Source organism: Protopterus annectens, chromosome 5.part0, assembly GCF_019279795.1.
Source record: "Protopterus annectens isolate FY-2018-M chromosome 5.part0, PAN1.0, whole genome shotgun sequence".
In the NCBI taxonomy this organism is placed as follows: Eukaryota; Metazoa; Chordata; order Ceratodontiformes; family Protopteridae; genus Protopterus; species Protopterus annectens.
The window spans coordinates 1,903,701,973-1,903,722,299 of record NC_056735.1 but is presented as its reverse complement, the minus strand read 5'-3'; the positions used below and the strand labels follow the sequence as shown (position 1 = coordinate 1,903,722,299).

Genomic DNA, 20,327 nt, shown 5'->3' with positions numbered 1-20,327 from the left:
TTGTAACTTTGCGGACCCTTTCAAGGCGTCCTTCACTAATTCCCCCTTTGACGGATCATCCCTCTTTGGTCCTCAAGTGAAGGAAACCCTGACTAGGTGCAAGACTGATGGCAAAACTCTCTCTGCCGTCGGAGTCCGTTTTTCTACTCCTTCTAGACCTTACCCCAAAGGCCAGAAGGGGGGAAAGATGTGGTTCCGCAAACAATCTCAAGGAGATTTGCCTGACGCACAGAGTCGATTCCCCTCTAGAGGCAGAGGGGGGAACAATAATGGTAGATGCCGTCCTAGAGGCAGAGGGGGCCCGCAGAATCAGGGCAGTCGAGAATCCTTTTCCGACAAGCCCTTTCAGCATCCCTGAGGTGTTGTCTGACTGTCCACCTTCGGAGGCAGTCAGGGGAAGATTGTCGCTGTACCCAGAAGCCTGGCTATCCCTAACTCAAGACAAGTGGGTACAGTCTATCATTTCCGAAGGCTACAGAATCCCTTTCCTTTTCATTCCAAAGCAGTCCAAAAAATCCCTTCCAGACGTTCCACCCAGTCAAAGGGAGCAAGCAGCATTAGAAATTTCAAAGCTGCTCGCAAAAAGAGCCATTCAACCAGTTCCAGCAGACCAAACAGGATCCGGAATCTACTCCAAATTCTTTTTGGTTCCAAAGAAAACAGGGGACTGGAGACCCATTTTGGATCTCAGCAACTTGAACAAGTATGTCAAGAAAACAAAGTTCCGGATGGTCATGCTGCAGTCCATTCTACCCCTTTTGGGGCGAGACAACTGGATGTGCTCGATAGATCTCCAGGATGCGTACTATCACATCAGAATGAGTCGACGCTCCAGGAGGTTTCTCCGCTTCAGGCTGGGAACCAGTCATTTTCAATCCAGAGCCCTGCCCTTTGGTCTCACTACAGCCCCCCCGAGTGTTTACCAAATGCATGGCAGTTGTAGCCTCTCATCTGAGATGACAAGGATTCCAGGTGTTTCCGTATTTAGACGACTGGCTCCTTACAGCCCCCACCAAGCATCTCTTGCTTCTCGCCAGAGACTACACCTTTCACACGTCAGGCACTAGGCATTTCAATAAACTACGAAAAGTCTGTCTTATCACCTTGTCGTGTTATTACCTTCATAGGCGCAAATTTGACACAGTCAATATGTCAGCCAGACTCACAGAGCAGAGAATAGCAGACATACACAGACAGGTCTCTTGTCTTGCAGAGCAACAAAGTCAAAGCCAGACTGATCCTGAAAGTCTTAGGGATTATGGCGGCGGCCATCCCCCTTCTACAATTAGCTCGCTTCCATATGAGAATTTTACAGTGGATGCTTTTCACACAATGGTCTTACCAAAGACTTCCAATGTCCCATCCTATTCGGATAACTCAATCGTGCAAGAATCATCTAACTTGGTGGATCACATCTCCCCAGATCCTCCTAGGGAGACCTTTCGTCCCTTCCCCTCCGGTTGCTACAGTGACAACGGACGCCTCCCTGATCGGGTGGGGGGGGCATTACCAGGGCAGGACAGTCCAGGGCATGTGGCAACCGTTCGAGTGCCACTTGCACATAAACGTCCTAGAGATGAGAGCAGTGCTTCTAGCGTTGCAAGCTTTACAAGACACTCTTCCCAAGGGAACTATAGCAATTCAGACAGACAACATGTCTGTAGTGTGGTACATCAACAAACAAGGTGGAACCAGATCTTACCCCCTATGTCGAGAGGCACTCAGACTGTGGCAATGGGCGATTTCTTCACAGCGATTTCTGTTAGCAACGCACATCCCCGGGAGGTCCAATGTGATTGCAGACAAATTGAGCAGAGCTATTCTCATGCCTCACGAGTGGTCTCTGAAGAATTCAGTGTTGGAGAAAGTTTTTCGAAAGTGGGGCCGGCCTTACTGCAACCTTTTCGCTACTCCCCAAAACAGCAAGTGTGACGATTTTTTCACCCTCTTTCCCCAACCAGGCCACCCCAGCAGAAACGCTCTAGTGCACGTACTTCTGTATGCTTTTCCTCCCTTCCCACTGATATCTCAGCTGATACAGAAAGCCATCGCTCAAGAAGCTTCCATGATCCTCATTGCCCCTTACTGGCCTCAACAGGTTTGGTTCCCATTTCTCCACCGCTATCTGTTGGAGTAACCTTGGCATCTGGACCCAGTTCCAGACCTCTTGACCCATCAGTCGGGTCAGTTGCACCACTCCCTTCCTTTTCTGAACCTCACAGCGTGGTTCCTCCAATTCCAACTTTAGCCAGGCTTCCTCTGATATCTCACTCAGTTAGAGATATCTTGATAGCCTCTCATAAATCTTCCACTCGGAAGATTTATCATAACAAGTGGAAACGTTTTTCCTTTTGGGCGCAGTCAAAGAATATAGATCCTTTCACTGCCTCCATTCAATCAGTCCTAGACTTTCTAGCCGAACTTTTCCACTCAGGTTCGTCTCCGTTTACCATTAGAGTTCAATTGGCAGCAATTTTGAACTTTCATGTTGGAGTCTCAGAGTCCTCCATTATGTCTCACAAACTCTGCAAAGCCTTTTTAAAGGGAGTTTTTCTCCTCAAACCACCCATCAGAGATCCTCCTCCCCAATGGGATCTCAACTTGGTTCTGACGTCCTTAATTCTTTCCCCCTTTGAACCTGCAGCTTCTTGTTCAATGCAGTTACTTTCTTGGAAAACACTCTTTTTAGTAGCTATCACTTCAGCTAGAAGAGTCTCTGAACTCCATGCTCTGTGTAGTCGACCCCCTTATCTTGTATTCCATAAGGATAGGGTGTCCTTACATACTAACCCGTCTTTTTTGCCCAAGGTAGCTTCAATGGCAAATTTGAATCAAACCATTGAGCTTCCTGTTTTCTTCCCTAATTATTCTAATAGGTCAGAACAAAAGTTACACTGTTTAGATATTCATCGCCAACTTAGGTACTATTTAGACAGGACCAAACAATTCAGGAAATCTGACCAACTGTTTGTTTCTTATGCAGAAGGTAGAATGGGCCTTCCAGTTTCTAAAGTGTCTCTCTAGATGGCTTACTTTGTTGATTACCCTAGTGTATGAGATAAGACATCAACAGTTGCCATCCAAACCTAGGGCTCATTCAACTAGAGCTTTAGCCACTTCTATAGCTTTTCAAGATAGGCTGCCTATTGATTCGATTTGTTCTGCAGCTACTTGGGCTTCTCCCCATACCTTCATTTCTCATTATAAGTTGGACTTGGCCTCTAGAGATGGGGCCAACTTTGGTTCCACTGTACTCAAGAGTCTGTTCCGATAGGCCACCCGGGACAAGGTGCTAGGGACGCGGTCCCATCCAGCAAGAATGAAGGCGAGATAGACAACTTAACATTTATAAGTTATGTACCTACCATAACGTTCCATGTTAGTTGTCTTCTTCTCGCCTTCTTTCTTGCATCCCACCCTCCTTCCCCCTAGCCAGGACAGACCTAGAGGAGTTTTTCTTTGTTCCTTATGGAATTTTCTTGCTGGCCTTAGCTTTCAAACGAGATCTGAGGAGTTACCGCCTAGCATTGTGGGATATAGGGGAGCCTCGAGCCGGTGGAACTAGCTCTCGAGCTTTTAGAGTGCGAACCCATCCCGCAAGAAAGAAGGCGAGAAGAAGACAACTAAGACGGAACGTTATGGTAGGTACATAACTTCTGATTTTCACACATGAGCTGGCTACAAGCTCAGAAAACATGATCAAGCAAATACGTATAATTTTTACATATTTAGACTATGATTTTTCCTACCTGACAACTTTGGAAGGCTGGTTCTGATCGATGTTCAGATATTTGACTCTCTACTGTAATCCATATTGGATAAGGAATGTCTTATAATACTGAGTAGCTAATGCCAGTGATCTGAATTGGATATATAAATGCACTGAGGAATGGAGCCGTAGCAAGAGCAGAGGGAAATAGTCAGCTTCCCTAGGTTCAAGCAGGTGTGGGAGGGGTACAGTCTGCAGCCTTGCTGAAGTAGTCATCACTCCCTGACTTATGAATGCAATAATTCTTGTTATGTACTTGGACAGCTATCATCTCCAGCTCTTTAAATAGCAGTCACTGTGTGGAGAGACCAAAGAGCTGTTGTGTGTACAAATATCTATTCTCTGTTCCTGCACTGATGTCTGCAAAAGTAACTCATGCAGTGTAGCAAAGAGGCAGCTGTTTGTGGATAGAATACATTTCTTGTGGTATTTTTTTTATCTCAACTTTGATTGTGGAGGGGTGTCAGTTAAGGGGCATCAAGCATGGCACTGATGGTACAACTTTGATGGAGAAGAGATGATTGTGTTCTGCAAAACAGGAGACAATTAGAAGCTTTTAAACGGTGGAAGAATGCAAAGCTTTATCTCATTACATTTTACATGTTTTGGGAATTCGTATCAGATTAGCTGTCCAGGACTCATGTTCACTAGCTTTTAAATGTGTGTGATCCATTTATGTCTGTTGAACGGAGAGACTCATGCTTAAACTGCTTTTGATGACATGAGATATTGTATGCCACTTGCATTGATGTAATTGTGTTAATCATTAACATGTTCATTTTAGATGCAGTGAATTTGTTTGCACATGAGCTTGGAGCCCTGAATATGGCTGCACTGCAGAGAAAGGAGGAACGTGGCAACCTTCTCAGTAATCTTGGACCTTGTTGTAAAGCACTTTGTTCCAGACGAGATATTGCAATACGAAAGCAGCTGGTGAAGAATGAAAAGGTGATCATTTTGATGATCAAAGAGGAAAGTTTTTGTTTGTTTTTGTACTTGAGGACTTAAGAGATTTCTGCAGTAGGTATCACAGAATTGTTGCACCACTGTTCAGCACTGTTAACTTCATCTGGGACTGTTGCTGAGAAATTTTTCATTAGGGTCCATATTCGGATACCTTGTAAAGAGGACATCCCCTAGCCCTAGTTGTGCTTTTTTTCTGCCATCTGTGTTAATTCAGAACCCAAACCAGGTATCTCTGGGAAGGAATTAGCTGTTCAGTAACGTCTATGGGGAAAGAAAATGTATGTTCATCACTCTTATTGCCCCTTTTATTTAGGGTGTAAGCATGACATAAAAGACTTACCTTTATAACAAATCTGAATGCTAGCCATGAGGCATCACCACAAATAAACCTTCAAGTTATTCTCCTTTCCAGTATAGTCAGCAAAATGAAAACAAAGCTAAAAAGCTTCATCTCTCTCTCTCTCTTTTTTTTTTTTTGAGGTTGAGGTGATCATATAACTGTTTTTGAACTCTTAATGTGAAGATCATCAGTAAAGTAAGAGCAGAAAACTTTGATGTCCATCATGTTTCACTGTTGCAGTAATAACTCCTTGGGATTTCTTGATGTTGAAGCCCTTGGCCAGGCTGAATAACAGAGAATTTAATCTCCTCCTATTGGGCTGGCAGACACCCTCCCCTCAGATTTCAGACTATAAGGGTGGCCAGCTGGTGCCATATTTTCAGTTATTTCTCGTCATCAGAGCCCTGTAGTAGTTTGCAGTATCATCAGTTGATCTGAAGCCAGAACTTTGAACAGCAAAGCCAAGTAAATTATTGGGGAATGACTTTGTGTCTCAGTTGGTCCAAGTTATATTAGATGTCAGTTGCTAAGTGGAATGTTTGCCTAGAGTGTGGGGAAAAAAACCTCATCAGGATTTCCGCACTCTTGTCTTTTTGTCTGGGCCTGGAGCATGATGTGCCCAGTCTGCAGTGTGCTTGCTTCAAATCCAGAACAATAAAGTGTAGACCTTAGTCCCTAGAAGAATGTTTAGACAAGAAAAGGGAGCATCAGTGGCCTTCTTGCACTATGGTGTCTGTCATTCATCAGGCTGACTCAGGTTTTCCTCAGAAAAAGAATCTTCCAAAGACGCACACTGTTCTAGACAACAATCTGTTGCTCTCCAACAGTCCACCCTGGCTTTTGATAGTCCGAAGAGGAAAGACACATTTGCAGACCTCTCCAATAAGAGTGTGCAGCTGAGACCTCTAGAGAAACCCTTATGGAGTCTGCTACACTTTTGGCCCCCTTGACATCTGCTCAGACCAATGGACTTACGGTATCAGGTGGGTCTGGGGTCAGTCTGCAGATCCGTGCTTCCATCACCTGTTTCTTCTCTACTCTGGGAAAGGAGATGTTCCAGAGTTTTAGAGGAACTCTGAGCCAACCGACTGCAGACTGTGGCCACCTGTCTGCAACCTGAGACAATGACATCTGACACCACACCTAAGTCTATATCCAAGGCCAAACAAAGGAGAAGTTTCCAAATTGCCTCCGCTCAGGCCTTTCGGGTCCCAGTCAGATGAGTTACCCACAGGGCCTTGTAAGTCTAGCTGGGCATCTTTTGGGTTTCATGAGATCTAGGCTACTCAACTGTGGTAGGACCTCTGCCACAGGATCTTCTCCTGGAAGAAGAAAAAAGGACAGTTCCCCCGAGTTTTCTGAGCTAGCATATGTTGGTAAGTTTTCATCCGAGTCATATGCTGAAATAGTGCCTGATGAAAACTTTGTCCCAGCTTAATTTCCTGAGAATTTTGCCTTTGGAGCAACCCTCCACAAGATGAGGGGAATTCTTCAACAAGGAAGCTCAGGATTATCCACTATCTGCGAAGAGAGTTAGAGAATTTCTTAGACTTCCTGAGCACAAACCTTTTGCCATTCCTGCAGCATTTGAGGTTATTGATGATATTTCTGACTCCTCCCTACAGCCTGAGTCTTAACCTCCTGCCCTAAGGAAGCCAAACTGCCTTTATAGGGTTTAGGATTCCCACAAACACCTTTTCAAGAACTTCATTGCATTCCCTGAGGTGGTGGTCTCTGGTCCTAAGGGTCCCAAAGGCACTGCTTCTAGAAATCCCTTGACTAATGAGAAAGAGGGTAGAATCCTGGAGAGATTTGGCAAGAATGCATACATATACTTCTGCTACCATGGCCATTAGAGCTCTGATGTCAATTTTTATTCATTCCTCAACAATTGGGTTTGGATCTGACTCGGCCGCTTTTTAAACCTCATGGATCCTGGAAACTCTTAAGACCCAGGAAACTCTCAACCTCCTCCCTTACCCAAAAAGTTCTAGTCCCCTACCGTACCTCAGATCTCATTTTCTGATTCGCATACGGATGTGGTCGCTGATGGCTCTAAAGCTTTAGTGTAGCATTGTGAGTGATGTAGCTTTTTTCTCTTTTTCCAGTTATATTGTATTTTCTTCTCTTATTCAATATACGCTTACCGGTGTATTTCTCGTTTACCATAATTGGTAGTTTTCCCTGTCCTATACCCTTGTGATATTTGTGATTACTATTATTGGTAATTCCCTTTCTTTTTACTTTCTTCCTTTCCCTAAAAAAAAAAAAAAAAAAAAACTTTTCTATTTTTTATTATTGTTGCTGCTAGTTCTTTTTCCTGCTTAATGGCTGAAAAACCTTCAGGTCTTAAAAAATATGAAGAATGTGGGCATAAGCTACCATTATCTGAAGCACATGATTCACGTGTGTATTGCTTAGGCCCAGCTCATTTAAAAGAATCATGCAATATTTGTAAGGCATTTTAACCCATGGGTCTTAGTGGATCAAAACGATAAACTGATCTTAAAAGGTTTATTACCTTCTGCTTTTTCAGAGACTTTATCTGGAGCTGAAACCTCAAAAAAACCTGTTAGGAAGGAATCCAGAAAGTGTTCATTGGAACCTTCTGATTCATCCAGTCCTAGCTTGGCCCCAACTTTTGAACGTTCTCCTAAAGTGTCCAAGCAATCGGATTCAAGTTCCATGGATCAGAAGACAAAGTGTTCCTTCCTGGCTGCCATCTCCCTTTTTAGAGACGCCACCATTCTAGGTCCCCTTCAGTGGCCTCCTCCTCTTGTTCTTCCAAGAGCCTGACAGATGCAGATGTGGGTAGAATGATGAGGAAGTTTCTCTCAGCACAGATTCTGATGGTAGTTCTCCGAGTTCCTACCCGTTCGGGTCTGGAGACCTTTGCCATTGCAACTCCACCCATCTTAGCTCCCTCTCTGGTCCGGCCATTGGCTTCAGAGCCCTTGGATCATAGTCTTCATGAACCATCTGTATTGGATCCGAAGATTGTTGCATCTTCAGCTCTGATGCCTTCTGTGAGTGCAGCAGTCCCGAGTGTGTCAGAGCCAGATGACCCTTGGAGCCATAGCATTATTGTCAGATCCGAGGTGGTAGAGTAGACTCTGAAGTTGTCGGAGCCATCTCTGCCCCTCAGAGCCTCTGCATTGGACAACTCGGCTACAACGTCTGCCTCAGGTGGGCTGCCTTCGGGTCAGAGGGAGCTGATGGTCTGGAAGCATGCCTCTTCTGCTCCGTCAGCCTCCTCCTCTCCGAAGCATTCTGCCTTTGAGGTCGTGAAGAGGGTGTTTTATGCTTCTAGAGAGTGGACAGTTCCACCCCCCTCAGCTCTTCTTTCTGGAGCTTGTAAGTTTTTGTACCTTGAGCCTCAACACTGTGCTCCACAGGGACAGCCAGCCCAGAGTCTCCAAGATACTCAGCAGAGTATACTTATATCTTCTGATACTTCTCCAGCACATCTCACCAAAGACGTCCCTAGGAAGGGAAAGTGCAATAGGAGGCACTTAGACTCTTCTCAAGAGTCTGTCACAGTAGATATCAATTTTGATGAGGAGGAAGGGTCCTTGAGATCACCACCTGATGATGTCTCCTTTGGAGACATCCTGGAGATACTCAAGCAGAGGGGGTGGATGGTCTACTGATAACCCTTACCAAGAGGAATCCATATTCCTGGAAACCTTTGGGTTTGGCCCATCTACCTCCTGGGTGGCTTTGCCTGCTGATGAGCTCATTGATTTGATCTGTAGGCGGGCATAGAAGGAACCTAACACCGTTGAGCTGATCCCCAAGAGAAGGTCAGGATCCTGGCATCACAAAAAGGAAGAGTTTTGGTGCAAAGGAGTACCAGTAGATGACATGGTCGTAGTGGCGGCCACAAATAGAGTTCATCTGTCCATCCCCCTAAAAGGGAGTCCAGGGCATTGGACAGATTTGGGAAGCGTGTATATGCTTCAGCGACCTTTGCACTTAGGTCGCTGAATTATTTGCCACAATTTACCTCACGTCAGAGAGACTTGATTACAGAACTTTTCAAATCCCTCTGTGAGGCCATTACTTCTGAGGCACAAAGTTTGGTTGCCTTACAGTTGGCTACTCCACAATCCCTTTCAAATTCATCCATGAGGCTCATTTCACATGCAGCTAAAGGTACCTCAAAGGTGGCGGGTTCAGGCATTTCCATTAGGAGATATGCCTGGATGCGCCTGTGTGATTTTGCAGAGACATTCAAGTCCTGCTTTGTCAGTGCTCCCTTTGACAGAAGTTCTTTGTTTGGTCCTAAAGTGAAAGACACACTGTCCAGGTGTGAACAAGATAAGACCCCTGTCTGCAGTGGGTGTACATTTTTCAACTCCTTAAAGAACCTTCTCTAGGAATCAATGGGGAGATCAACAAATGTTGTTCAGAAAGTCCCAGGGTCCTTTCCATGATCCATGCAGAGCTAGATCCCCTGAAGCAGAGGGGAACTCTAATAGAAGATGCCACGCGCTCAGCGGTCCAGAGATACTTTCTCTGACAAGACTCTATCAGTGCTTCTGAAAAGAGGTCAGATTGTCCACCTCTGGAGGCAGTTGGGGGTCACCTATCCCTGTACCAGAGAGCCTGGCTAGACATTACAAAAGATACATGGGTGCAGAGGATTATTTCCAGAGGTTATATAATATCCTTTTCCCTACTCCCCCTTAACAGTAAACAAAAATCCTTATGTTCTACCCAGTCAGAGGAAAGCAGGAACTCTAGAAAAAAAAGCTGCTAGAAAGAGTAATCCAAGACATCACCACAGATCAGAAAGCATTCAGAACTTACTCAATATTATTTTTAGTGCCATAAATAACACAGGGACTGGAGATCAATTTTGTATCTCAAAAGTCTGAACAAATTAGCCCAGTGTACAAAGTTCGGGATTCTCATGGTTCAGTCCATTTTGCCCTTCCTGCACAAGGATGACTAGATGTGCTCAGTAGATCTTTAGGATGCATACGATCATATAAAAATTAACAGACGATCCAGGAGATACCTAGACTTCCATCTGGAAGCCAGTCATTATCAATTCAGAGCCCTGCACTTTGGCCTCGCCACAGCCCCCAGGGTGCTCACCAAATGCGTGGTAGTAGTAGTAGCTCACTTGAGACAGCAGGGATTTCAGGTGTTTCCATACTTAGACAACTAGCTCATAACTGCTCCAGCCAGGCATCTTCTGATAAAGGCATGAGAGTATGTGCTCCAGCTTTGCTCTCATTTAGGAGTTACCATCAATCACAACAAATCTCAGCAAGAACCATCTTGGACATTAGACTTCATAGGGGTCTTGTTCAATATGGTATCTGTAACAGCCTCCTTTCCCTTACCAGGGGTGCAAACTATTCGATTTAAGTCAAAAAGATAATTCACAATTCTTTTCAATCAACTCGATTTATTCTACAAGCCTTGGGGTCGATGTCTGCTGAGATAGTTCTGGTACCATTAGCAAAATGCCATATGAGAATTCTTCAGTGGACCCTAGCAACTCAGTGGTCCATGCTACACCAACCTATGTCCACCCAGATCAGAATAACTCAAGCATGCAAAAAGTACCTCTTGTGGGGGATTCGGTCAGATCAGATATTGCAAGGACGTCCCTTTATTCATCCTTAGCCCAAAGCCATAGTGACCACTGATGCTTCCCAAATTGGGTGGGGGGAGTACTTCTTGGGAAGGACACTCCAAGGCATATGGTCCCCCGAAGAGGCCAGCACACACATCAATGTCCTGGAAATGAGAGTAGTACTCCTAGCATAGCAGGACTTTCAGGACTCTCTCTTCCTGGATTGTTGCGGTACAGATGGACAGTATGTCAGTGGTATGGTACATCGACAAACAAGGAGGAAGCAGATCTTACCCCTTGTGTAGAGAAGCTGTAAAAATGTGGCAATGGGTCAATTTATGATAGCAACGCATGTTCTGGGGAGACCCAGTGTGTGATAGCAGACAAGTTGAGCAGGTCCATTTTATTGCCTCGCAAGTGGTCTCTCAACATGAAAGTTGTGGAAAACATATTCCATCAGTGGGGTCAACCTTGCTGTGATCTCTTTGAATCTCCCCTCAACAACAAGTACAGCAGGTTCTTTACCCTAATCCCCCCACTGGGAGAATCAGTGAGAGATGCTTTCCTCTACGATTGGCTCCACCGTCTTCTCTATGCTTATCCCCCAACCCATCTAATCCCAGAGTTTCTTCAGAAAGCATCTTGATTGAAGAGCAAAGTCATCCTCATTGCCCCTTATTGGCCTTGCCAGATTTGGTTCTCCTTCCTTTGGCCTCATCTAGTTCACCATTCATGGATTCTGAATCCAATTCCAGACTTCCTCTCTCACCCAACAGATGTAATACACCCGGACATTTTAGGCCTAAGCTGACCACATGGTTTCTCTACTTCCATTGATAGCTAGACAACCCAGGTTGTCCTCCCTTGTCCATCACATTCTTTTATCCTCATATGAAGTTTCCACTAGGAAGATTTACAGAAGTGGAAAATATTTTTTTTTGGGCGCAACAGAAAAGCATTAACCCTTTCTCAGCACCAGTACATAAAGTTCTTGAGTTTTTAGTTAGTTTTTAATGAAGGGGCTAGCTTCTTGATTATTAAAGTACAACTAGCTACAATTTCCGTCCCATATTTTCACATAGGAGTTAACAATTCCACCTTAGTTTCTTCAAAACTTTGTAAGGCATTTTTAAGGGGTACCTTTCTTCTGAGACCCCCCTCTTAAAGATCCAACTCGGCCACAGGATTTGAACTTAGTTTTACAAGCTTTGACTCCGTCTCCATTTGAACTATCAGCACAGTGCGAAGCAACATTTTTATCCTGGAAAACTGTCTTTCTGGTAGTTATAACCTCTGCTCAGAGTCTGTAAACTTCAAGCCTTGTCTTCTAAGCCTTCTTTTTTAATTTTCAGTAGAGATAGGGCAGCATTACGAACCAACCCCATCCTTTCTTCTTAAGGTGTTGCCAGAGTCCAACATTAATCAATCTATTAATCTTCCAGTTTTCTTTCCAGATTTCACAAACAAAGGAGAATACATGTTACATTTGTTGGATGTTCACAGAGTTACGTTTCTGTTTGTATACAACAAAGAATTTCAGAAAAACAGATCCGTTATTTGTTTTGCGAATCGAAATTGGGCAAGCCATTTACAAAAGTAATGGATAAGTGATTACGTTTCCTTTGTCTCTAACAAATTGAGTGTCTTTATCAAAACCTTTGAAAGCCTGTTCAACCAGGTCTGTGGCAACTTAATCAGTATTTTTATCCAGGTCTTCCATTAATGATATCTGTGTGGCTGCAATTTGGGCTAATTCTCATACCTTTATTACTCATTACAAATTGTAATTGGTCTCGAGAGGAAGAGCAGTCTTTGGTTCAACAGTGCTCAGAAATATCCTTAGAGTCCTACTGGGATTCAGAAAGTTGGACACACTGCCCCCATTGTTGAGGAATGAATGAAAATAGACAACATCAGATAAATAAGTTATGTACTCACCATAACGTTCCATCTGTGTTGTCCATTTTCATTCTTCCTCAACTCCCCTCCCTCCAACCCCCTACCAGTTGGTTTGTGACTTATGGACGAATGAGAAAATAATAAGGGAACCAGTGTTACTGCCTTTGCGCTTCAGATAGTGGTTTCTCAGCTGTTTCTGAAGTTCTGTGAAATTATAAGGCTAGCAAACAAGATCTGAGGTATGGTAGGGGACTAGAGCGTTATGGGTAAGGGAGAAGATTGAGAGTTTCCAGTATCCGCAAGCTGTAAAAAGCGGCCAAGTCAGATCCGAAGGTCGAATCTGAACCCAGTTCTTGAGGAAGAATGAAAATAGACAGCACAGATGGAATGTTATGGTGAGTATATAACAACTTTTCTCATGTAGTCAAATTCCAGGAAAATTTCTTGGGCCAAATGAAAAAAAAAAACTAGAGGGGATCAGTGTAGAGCTCTACAAAAGGAATTGTTAGAATTTTCAGGTGGCCAAATGTTCCTTATACTGTAGCCTGATGCTTTGGAGGCATCTAGCAGGGCAGCATCTTTAAGGTCCATTATTAGAAGACACACCTGCTAAAAGAATAGTTTCTTCCAGAGCACATTAAGTCAGAAAGCCTAGATGCTCCTTTAGACACAGACTTCCTGTTTGAACCTAAGGCTGACGCTATCGTTAAGAAACTATAGGATAAGACTAAGTTCCTCCAAACTGTCAAGCTTTCTGTGGGTACAGCCTGTGAGGTTTAGTTGGAATTACACTGCCAGGGCCTGGTCCTTTCCTGCCTCACAGGCCACACAGAGAGGGAGGAGGACTCTGAGAGACAGAATACACACACACACCCACCCATGAGAAGAGCTGGCAAGCTGACCAGGGACCAAGGCCCAGTGGGCCCTAAACACAGGAGTCTACCAGCTGACATCCTGTATCCAGTGATTCTCTGCTATACCCATCTTTCAAAATAAAGCTACTCCCATGCCTAAAAAAAACATCTGTCATAGTCATAGTGGCTAGAGGCTTGCCTACAAAAAAAGGCTTTCCTTCCAGTACCGCTTAAACAATCAGATCGTAGACACAGACTCCTCCATCCTAGCTTAGGGCACTCATTCAGTGGGTCTTCAAATACAGGGACAGTGGGACACAGCACTAAGTGCAATCTAAAGGAGTTGATGGCAATTTACAGAGGCATGCTTGATAAGAACAAAAAACACCACAGTCATATTGTACATAAACAAAGGAGGTACACACTCATACTTTATTTGCTGCCTAGCCATGCAGCCATGGGAAGCAGCAGATATAATGGCTTTGCACCTGATTGCGCAGTAGCTATTAGGGAAGAATAGCAACCTGGCAGATCAGCTGAGCAGGTGTGCTTTAAACCCCCATGAATGGATGCAAAAGATATTTTTTTCACCAGCATCACAAGTTGGTGGGTATTTGTCTAAGGATGATTTTGAATGTATGTACAACAGTAAACTGTAATAGTGGGGATTTCTAGAATACCCAAAATACATAAAAGCCTTATTAATCCCCCACTCAGACCAATTGTGGATGCCACCAAGGCAAAAACATTTTTTATAGCAACATTTTTAGATTGTTTGCTAAAAGAAAGTATAAACAGATTTGCAAACACTTTTTTTGGGGTTTTCTGAATGGGGTGAAGTTTGACAGTGATGTGATTTTTGTAACGATGTACGTTATTATGTACACTGTTATTCCCTATGAATTGGGTTTGAGGTGGTTCGAGGAGCAACTTTTTGATATTGCAGATTAGGAACTGATAAAATTAATGCTGCAGTTGTGTTAATGGAATTGGTCCTTAAAAATAATTTTGTGTTTTTAGAAAATCATCATTATAAGCAAGTTACTGGAGTGGCCATGGGTGCAGCTTACATCCCAAGTTTTGCAAATTTAGTGATGGCCATTTGGGAAAAAGAGTTCATTTTTAATAGTGAATTTAGTAACTCTTGGACTGTTTGCATTTGCTTTTTAGATGTGTTTAAGTTTATAAAGTACATTAATAACACAGATGAATTTTTAAAGTTTAGTCATAAATTTAACACTGACAGAATTGTGTATTTGGATGCTGAGATTTTAAAAGACAAAGAGGGAGGTCAAAATGTTCATAGAAAAGTAACATTCTGTAACAACTTATTTACATTTTGGTAGCTGGCATCCAATAAGTAAAAAAAAAAAAAAAAAAAAAAAAGAAAAGAAAAAAGCAGTTAAGGGCCAGCTTGTATGCATAGCACATATGGTATCTGATGTGGATGTTTTTAATGCAGAATGTGATGTTTTAATAGAAATGTTCCTGAAAAGGGGCTATCCTTTTATTTTTTTTAAATAAAAGTAAAGAGGAAGTTGTTAGTAAAAGAACTAATGGAATTTGTCACAATTTTGAGTTCCACCCCCCCATGGAGAATTTGCAGTTGGCCATTGGTAATAGCTAGTAACAACTGGAGCCAACCGCATTAGGTCTTTCCATGTTTACTACGAACAGTAAAGCCATTAGTGCCTGTCTTATTAAATATTGGGGTGTATTTAGTTGAGATTGTTAAGAAGGGTGGGAGTAAAACCATGTTTTACATACTGGAAGAATAAGTCTACAAAGGAATTTGCTGGAGAACAGTAATAAAGAGAAGTGTTTTAACAACAGTAAGGTTTTACAGATGTTCAAGTGTGGGAGGTTTTCGCAATGTCCTTATATTTTAAGAGCAGATTGTCTTGAAATCTTTGGCAAAAACTATTTGGTTAATGGTCACTTTTCCAGTGAGTCTAAAGTTGTAGTATACGTGGCTATTTGTTCTGCATTTTATCTTGGAAAGACTTCCAGGAAATTAAAAACCCGAATATACGACCACATGTTCGATATACAGAAATGAAATGTAAGATGAGCAATGCGCTTTATAGACGCATCCAGGAGTCTGAGGGACACAATTTTTTGTTTGTGGTGTTGGAACAGATTATTTGTGATGTTAGAGGTTTTGTGATTGACTAACACCTAAACAAATGTGATCTTAAATGGCAGATATTATTTAATGTCACAGTGTTCTAGGTCTTAATGATTCAGTGTCCATCAATCCAGTATTAAAACTTAAAATTTTATAATGCTTATTAAGAATGTTGAGTTTTCTTTAAGGTACTTTTAACATTTGATTGATTAAATAACTAAGTATTTTATTGGATGGCTTTTAATTGTATGTTGGAGAGGACATTATTTAAAATGTAGTAATTGTTGTGTTGATTTGTTGTGATGAAGTTCCATAGTAATGTGTTGGAACAAAAGTGTTTAATATTAAATTATCTTAAATATGGAATTATATTTCTGAGTCATTCTTTGGCACCACAGGTTTTGCAAGTTTCATGGTTGGTGTTTTTTTTCCTGTGAGATTCTTGGTTTAAGTTGGTGGGTATGCCAAAAGTAGACTTTTTGTCGCAACTAAACAGACATCTGTCACAATATTGTGCAAGGATCAAAGGTTATCAGGTGTGTAGGACAGATGGCTTTTCCTTCCCATGATTGTGTCTGTTTCTATAGACAGTTCCCTCCCATATCTCTCATCCCCAGGTTACTAATCATGTTCTGGGAGGAAGGACCAAGGGTGATCTTGATAGCACCCTTTTGGCCAAGGCAGTATTGGTTTGCTCCGTGTACAACCTCATAAATGAGAAACATACTGCTTCCCCAAGAGGTGGGCTTCAACCCAGAAAAATGGAAATACCATACACCCAAATCTGACTACCCTGAAATTGGCAGTCTGATTGATCATGGGATCATAGAAGGTTACCTAAGTTAAAAGCCCCAGGGCCCTTACAAACCTAGCCAAGTTCAACCCATGTTCCCAAGGGTGCCTGGTTTCAAGCAGGCACCGAAATCCACAACTATTGCCCCTGTCCAGTAGGGACGCAGGTGGAACCTTCTGGGGTGCATTTCCAGTTACCCAACCAGTCGTCCAAATTAAGCTTATATAGGGCCAACTAGGGGCTTTGTTTAACATGAATAGGAAGCTTTTCCGTCAGGGTCTTTCTGGGTGTTATTCAACAAGGTTGTCTATTTTAAAAGAGGCTAGAAACCTTAGCAGTAGGAAATCTTGCATTTCAGAATGGAAGAGATTTACTATTTGATGCCAGTACAAAGACCATTAACTGGTGCTCACCTACTTAGTAAATTTTTTCTCCAAAAGACTCTTCCATCCAATCCATGCCTCTGCCATCTCTGCCAACCTGCCATGCAGCCTCCTCTGTTTCCTCAGTTTTATGAAGCAGTTCCTTAAAGCTATCATCCACCTTAAGCCACTCAGGAGAGCCTCTGCTTCCTTCTGGGACCTCCATTGTTTTTCTGGAAAGGCTCAATTTACCCTCTTTTGAGCCAGCAGTCTCAACAGGTATCAAATTTCTAACCTGAAAAAAGGCATTATTGGTGGCTATCACTTCACCTCATAGAATATCAGAACTGCAGGTTCTAATTATTTAAAGAGCATTTTCTTAGATTTCGTTCTGACAGAGATTTCCCGAGGACTAATCCTACCCTTATGCCGAAGAGGTTACTGAAGTCTCCTTGAATCAGCCATTCATCTCCGTACTTTCTTTCCTAACCTACAGAACACAGGAGAAAGAATTCTGTACTCTTTAGATATTCATGATGAAAAAATTTCAGGAAGTCAGACAATCATTTTTTGATCTTTGCACATAATCAACTAGGTAAACCAGTTAACAAGCAGACCATTTTGAAATGGATCTCCAGCTACATTACTTCCTGTTACTAATGCTGTAATAAGGAGGTGCCACTACACATTAGATCTCACTCAGCCAGAGCTACCGCCACCACTGCTGCTCTCCTCAGAGGAGTGCCCAGCAGAGATATTTTAGAAACAGCCACATGGTCTTCAGTTCACACCTTTACTAAGCACTATAGCCTGGCATTTCGGAGTCAGTTTCACCCGTGCAGTCCTACAGGACCTTCTTTCTTCCTCTAGCTTCACTCCACCCTCCACACATCTCTCAGTACTGGGAATCCTCCCAAGGTATTATAACTGCAACATTGAAACAGGAAGAACATAGTACATTTGTGTACACTTACCATAAATTTAGATGTTGGATTATATTCATAGTAGCAGTAGTCCTTTCTTCCCTTCTTCCCCTCTATCTCAGCTAGGACTTGGGGTGGGTATCCCTTCTGTTCAATAGTTCCCTCTTTGCCTGCATACTTCCTTCATGTCCCCCTAACCATACACTACTGAGGTTAGTGGGTTAATTTAGTCCTCCTGGCCTAAAGCATTGGCTTCAGTCCTGGGGGGTAAGAAAGACTTGCAAATATGGCCCAGTTGACTGTTGTTATACTGTGATATCTTGACATCAGAAGTGAGGATGTCCTTTGGGCCAAGAGGAGGAGATTAAAGTCTTTGACATTCAGGCTGGCCAGGGGCTTCCAGTGCAGGAAATTCCAAGGAGTTATTACTGCAATAGTGAATATACTTGAACCTCTACATTTATGGCAAGTGTACACAACTGTACGTTTCACTTGCTTGTTGGATAACTCTTTTTTTAACATTACTAATCTTCATGCAAGCTACACAGTTGCTTTCCTTTGTGGCAGGGATTAAGATGTGAGGAAATTGTTTGGCTTCACAAATTCCCCTTGTTCACTGGTCTCGGACCCTCATTCCTTGTTTTTCTTGAGTGGCAGTGACACTGCACATAGATGTGCCAGCAATACATACCACCCTGTTCTCAGCTCTCGCTCCATCATTCTGAGTTGCAAGTCTTTATCAGACTCAAGAGATGGTCTATGTACTTTGAGGTACTTGTAGTTGCTGGGTTTTCATTTAATTTCTTCAAGAATGTTTGGCCTTGCTTGTTTGGCATTTGGGGGAACGCTAATCCCTGCACCAAAATGCCTGGCTAGATATATCATCAGATATTTGGTTGCAGAGGATTATATCCAGAGGCTGTACAGTTCTGTTTTCCCTTCCTCTTCCCATATGCAAGAAAATCCCTGACATTCCACCCAATCAGAGGGAACAAGCAGTTCTCGAAATGCAAAAACTGCTGGAAAAAAGAGTCATCCAAGGAGTCCCACCAGACCAGAGAGAGTCCAGAATTTGCTCAAGATTCTTTTTAGTGCCAAAAAAATGACAGTGGACTGGGGACCGATTTTTGGATATAAGTGTACTGAACAAATGAGTTTGTCAAAACAAATTCCGGATGGTCACAGTGCAGTCCATTCTTCCATTTTTGGAAAAAGATGATTGGATGTGTTCATTAGATCTTTAAGATGCGTATTATCATATAAAGATGGACAAACAATCTAGAATATTCCTCTGCTTCTGGCTGTGAGCCAGTCACTTTCAGTTCAGAGTTCCTCTTTGGTCTCACCACAGCCCCCAAGGTGTTCACCAAGTGCAGAGCAGTAGTAGCAGCTCACTTGGGATTCCGGGTGTTTCCATACCTAGACAATTGACTCATTACCGCTCCAACCAGGCATCAATTGATAGATTCAAGAGACCATGTACTTCACATTTGCTATTAGCTGGAATAATTGTAAATTAAAAAAATCACAAATTGACCCCAACTCATAATTTAGAAGTTAATAGGAGCCCTTCTGAATGCCCCAAAACTTGCATAACTTCTCCCACTGTGAGATTACAGAAAGTCAGAGTTCAGGTACAGAAGCTAAGCAGCAACAGAAAAGTAACTGCTCATGTAGTCCTTCAAGCACTAGGCTCCATGGCTACAGCTGGAACTCTACGTCCCTTAGCAAGGTACCACATGAGAGATAGTACAATGTTTGCTAGCGTCTCAGTGGTCAATTTTACACCAGCCCATGTCGGACCTCATTTTGATCACTAATCTTTGCAGAACAATTACAATTCAGATGGACAATATGTCAGTGGTTTAGTACATCAGCAAATGAGAAGAAACCAAATCCTATCCCCTTTGTCAAAAAGCTCTGAGTCTGGCAGTGGGCGATATCGTCCCACCTCTTTCTGATAGCAACGCACATTTCAGGAAGTTCAAGTGCGGTAATAGACAAACTAAGCAGGTGTAGTCTTCTGCCTCATGAGTGGTCTCTCAATCCAAAAGTGCCGGAAAAGATTTGTCATCAATGGGGACAGCCTTGCTGCGACCTATTTGCCTGTTCCCTAAACAAGTGAAGCAATTACTTTTCCCTGATCCCCCCCCCCTTTGGGGGAAATTATTGAAAGATGCTCTTCTCCACATTTGACCCTCCGGACTGCTGTATGCCTTTCCCCCAATTCCTCTAATCCCGAAATTTCTACAGAATGCAATCAGGTTAAAGAGTAAAGTAATCCTCATTGCACTTTATTGGCCTTGACAAATATGGTTCCCCTTTCTTTGGCCTTGTCTGACTCAACAGCCTTGGATTCTGGACCCAGCTCCAGACCTTCTGTCGCATCCAGAGGGTTAATCCATCCAAGCGTTGTAAACCTCAACCTGACAACTTGGTTTCTCCAGTTCCATTAATAGCTAGGCATCCCTGTCTCTCCTCTGCAGTACATCATATATGCTTAGCTTCTCACAAGCCAGCTACCCATAAACTCTGTACTAGGAAAATGGAGGTGGTTTAACTTTTGGGCTTGTGATAACAATATTGACACTTTTTCAGTGCCCATCAATAAAATCCTATAATTTTTAGCTTCACTTTTTAAAGCAGATGGTTCCCAGTCTACTATAAAAATTAATTTAGCTGCTATTTCTAATTTACATCCTC

At 42.8% G+C, this 20,327-nt stretch overlaps 1 protein-coding gene across 1 annotated transcript in view; it reads left to right on the top strand.

The window, feature by feature from the left end:
* The window catches only part of LOC122801979 (zinc finger CCCH domain-containing protein 13-like), a 156,173-nt gene that overhangs the window by 120,332 nt on the left and 15,514 nt on the right, over positions 1-20,327 (top strand). The window contains exon 3 of the mRNA XM_044071717.1: positions 4,554-4,717. Within this exon, the coding sequence (XP_043927652.1) occupies positions 4,554-4,717 (164 nt within the window). The remainder of the gene's footprint in view (positions 1-4,553; positions 4,718-20,327) is intronic.